Below are 3,585 nucleotides of genomic sequence, written 5' to 3' on the forward strand. Positions count from 1 at the left end.
CTTATCCCCATTTAATTAAAGTAATTAATAATAACATAATAATCAATTATTTATTACTTTTATGTGAAAAAGAATTAAAAATAGAAAATAAAAAACCGCCTAGGCGCCTGATTAATCCTCTTGGCACTAGGCGTCGGCTGTCCGGACTAGCGCCTAGCGTTTTTTAGAACATTGGTCAATATAGAGATTTATTTTTGTGGAGTCTCGGTAGCAAACTTTTGCAGTTCAGTACTAGTTTTTCTTTTCATGGCACCCCAGGGTTCTTAGCTCAATAGTATCCAGTTAGCCTTGAGTAATATATAATACAGCCCTGATTATACATCGCTTTCGGCTGGAGAGCCAGTATCTTCACTTCACTTCCATCGTTCAATTATCTGTGCAACTGATTGGTGGAATGTTACATAAAGAGTAATTTGTGTTAGTCTAAAGGTTTTACAGCATACTTTCTGGTCTTGTGTTGCTTGTATATTCCTATTTGGTTTTTAATTTCGTGTCCACTGTATTCGATTTTTCAGGCTGAGTCTACCAGTTCAACAAACGAGTCAGTTCTAAAGGTCGCTCTTGATCATGGAAAGGCATCAGGAGTTGTAAAGTCGCACGACCGAGTAGTTGTTTGCCAGAAAGTTGGTGATGCTTCTGTTGTCAAGATTATTGAGCTCGAAGATTAGAATTCTTCTTACCCTATAATTTCCCTTTTTAACTATTGGGGGGAGTGCACCGATCCCTTGTTACCTGTGAGGGTTATATTCCCCGGGTTTTGGAGACTTGCTTATTGATTTGACTTCTATCAAGGGTTACACTGAGGCAACTATAGTCATTGATCTACAATTAAAGGACTATGTTGTCTACGACCCCATTTTGTGTTTACATATCATAGTCAGTCAAGTCTCCAATAAAAAGATGATGCTTTTTGTGATATTCGTTTGTCACTAATTTTGTTTTTCAGATTCCAGCTTAAATTTTACCCTCCTGTTAAAACAAGCTTTGTTCGCTTTCGAAAGTTCCAGGGAGCAAGTTGAGTGAGAATTTGTAGGAAATTGTTCAGTAAACTCGTTCTCACTGACATTAACTTAACCATGCTCTAGTAAACCCATTTACAGATATAGAAACAACTGGTAATGACTGACAAAGTTCGTTTACCGTATCTAACCACATGTAATTAGCTCATGTTGCTTCAGGCTCGTCAACACTTTGATGTGTGCTGGCAATTTGATGATGCAGATGCCATTGTGGGTGCGCACCCTAAAATGATAATACTTGTTTAGACTTTAGATTAGACTATAGTAAGATGGAACTGATTAACGTATAAACCATGCAACTTATAGTGGTATTCTGTGGGCTGGAGAAAAGCTTAGACGCATCTATACTCTCATCATGTGATTTTCTAATGTTATCCACCATTAGGGGAAATTATAATAATATCACGGTTGTATGAATCCAAACTTGGAAGATCTATACACAAAACTTAGGCCTCAGTCCATCTTGTTATAGATTGGACTTGTACTATTACAGCATTGTTGGTTTGTTCTTATTTGGCCAACACTACTCTGATTACAACATATTTTTGTGCTTCAATTTGAGAGATAGATTTCTTTTCTTTAGAAGATGCAGATACTGAGATACATAAGAAAGTTTGAATAAACAAAAAATGGCAAATCATTCATTCTCATCTATCTGATCTAGGCCACCATATATACATATTATCCAGTGAGGGACGAAGGGTCGCTTCTCTTGTTTGAAGAATTTTGTTGCGGATGTTGGTGATGAAGATCAAGCAACTCTAGCTCCTTCTGCCTAACAAGCAATAGCATTCTCTCGTTTTCAAGCCTTCTTCCCTCATTCTCCAGCTTAGCTCTTTCCATATCCCTTTCCTTTTTGCTACTATACTTAACCCACTTGAGCCTCTGCTTTTCGAGCTCGAAAGATTGGTATCGGTAGCTCACTTGCTGCTCCTCCAATTGTATCAGCCTCCTTTTCATCCACTGCTTCTTCTCCCATGGAGTCTTCGACGCGTCTTGGATCACACCATTGACTTCACTGGTCAATTGCTGCATCAACATTTTCATGGAGGGCCCGGAAAAGCAGCTTCCCTTTCTTGGCCTTTTAGCTCTTTCATGATCATTCTCATCCCCATCCTCATGTACATGCCCAATTTGACTTCTCGGGCCGCCTTCCACAACCCCTTCCTCCTCCTCCTCATCGTCGTCCTCCGAATCATCATCCTCGTAGTCTACTTCATCTTCATCCTCACCACCACTTTCTGCTTTCAACATTTTCGACCCCTCAGTCTCTGACCTGCCCGAATTGGCAACCACATGAGCATTTTCTGATACATGAAAGCACCTCTGCTGCTGGGACTGCCGCTGCAATTGAACCTGGGATTGGTCTGTCGCCATTTCAGGGGATGAGTTATGCGCGCCGCTAGCTCCAGCAGCACCAACAGTGCCATGGCCGCAACTGTTATGATAAGCACACATTTCCCTGAAAAACAAGTGCTTGGAATTCAGCAACTTCTTAACTTCCTCCTTCATCTTTGACGACAATTCCATTTTCTCCAATAACCCTTGATTCTCCACAACCTTGCAAGCAGTTCCCTTGCCAAGTATGTCATTCACCCTCTTGTACCTCTTGTTCAAGTCATTGAACTTGTCCTCACATTGCTGTGGAGAGACATAGAACCCCTTCTCCATCATAGCCCGCGATACCGATTTCCACTTCCCTTTCTTCTGCAGCAAGCCTCCGCCATTCTTCTTCTTCCCTGTTGGATCAGGGCATTCAGAGACACCCTCATCCCCAATGTAAAACACAGCCATGATTAGAAGCCTCACCATGGTGTCAGTCCACTTCATTCTCTGCCATGGTGAGATTTTCCTCTTGTTATCACCAGCACTGTCATCAGCACCAAACCCAGGTTCATCTTCATCACTCAGAGTGATCTGTTTGGGCTTTGCGGCATATGGGTACCCATGTTTCACTGATTGCTGAGCTTGTGGGTGGTGATTAAGATCAGCTTCATGGTGGGCATAGCTGACCATTTGGGGTTGGTGCATATGGTGATGTGGGTTCTGAGGATTTTGGGGGTTTTGTGTTTGGTGCAAAGGCATTTCAAGGCCTAACATTCCAGACCTCATTTCTGGAAACAAACCACCCCCTAGACCATTGCCTTCCATTCAAACTCCTAAAGAAAGAAAAAGTTAAAACAAAGCTTTTCTACTTCACAGACACTTAAAAACCCAAAACTCAAAAACTTAAGAACCCAATGTTATAGACTTGTAGTCTAATAACTGCACATTCTATATGGGATCTTGCTTGCTAAGCTTTGAGAAGGAAAAACAAAAACATACCCAAGAATTGAAATGAATTTTGGAACAAAACCCAGTAAAGAAAACAGCTCAAAAGCAACAAACTTCAGAGACTTGTAACATCAGCATGTCCTTCACGGCCAGAAATGACTATGTCTTTGTCAACTTTTTGCAAATGGTCGGCAGAACCGGTACACAAGCAATGAGGGGTGTAAAATAGAGAGAGAGAGAGAGAGAGAGAGAGAGAGAGAGAGAGAGAGAGAGAGAGAGAGGAGGTAGGTAG

General features: G+C 41.4%; 2 protein-coding genes across 2 annotated transcripts in view; one reads left to right on the top strand and one right to left on the bottom strand.

Annotated features, from left to right (window-relative positions):
- The window catches only part of LOC101311878 (pyruvate kinase, cytosolic isozyme-like), a 6,338-nt gene extending 5,370 nt beyond the window's left edge, over positions 1–968 (top strand). Inside the window, exon 16 of the mRNA XM_004302998.1 lies at positions 516–968. Within this exon, the coding sequence (XP_004303046.1) occupies positions 516–668 (153 nt within the window). The 3' untranslated portion in view covers positions 669–968. The remainder of the gene's footprint in view (positions 1–515) is intronic.
- A 585-nt stretch (positions 969–1,553) lies between these two features.
- LOC101312168 lies at positions 1,554–3,495 on the bottom strand. The gene is made up of 2 exons (XM_004302999.1): positions 3,345–3,495; positions 1,554–3,178 (listed from the first exon to the last, which is right to left on the bottom strand). Exon 2 carries the CDS (start codon positions 3,168–3,170, stop codon positions 1,701–1,703), a length of 1,470 nt encoding a protein of 489 aa, XP_004303047.1. The 5' UTR covers positions 3,171–3,178; positions 3,345–3,495; the 3' UTR covers positions 1,554–1,700.
- Between the last annotated feature and the right edge of the window lie 90 nt (positions 3,496–3,585).

This window comes from Fragaria vesca, linkage group LG6 (assembly GCF_000184155.1).
Source record: "Fragaria vesca subsp. vesca linkage group LG6, FraVesHawaii_1.0, whole genome shotgun sequence".
Taxonomy (NCBI): Eukaryota; Viridiplantae; Streptophyta; class Magnoliopsida; order Rosales; family Rosaceae; genus Fragaria; species Fragaria vesca.

What these genes read in the sequence shown, in the direction of transcription:
- LOC101312168 (XM_004302999.1), bottom strand. Translation starts at nt 3,170, where the DNA reads ATGGAAGGCAATGGTCTAGGGGGTGGTTTGTTTCCAGAAATGAGGTCT.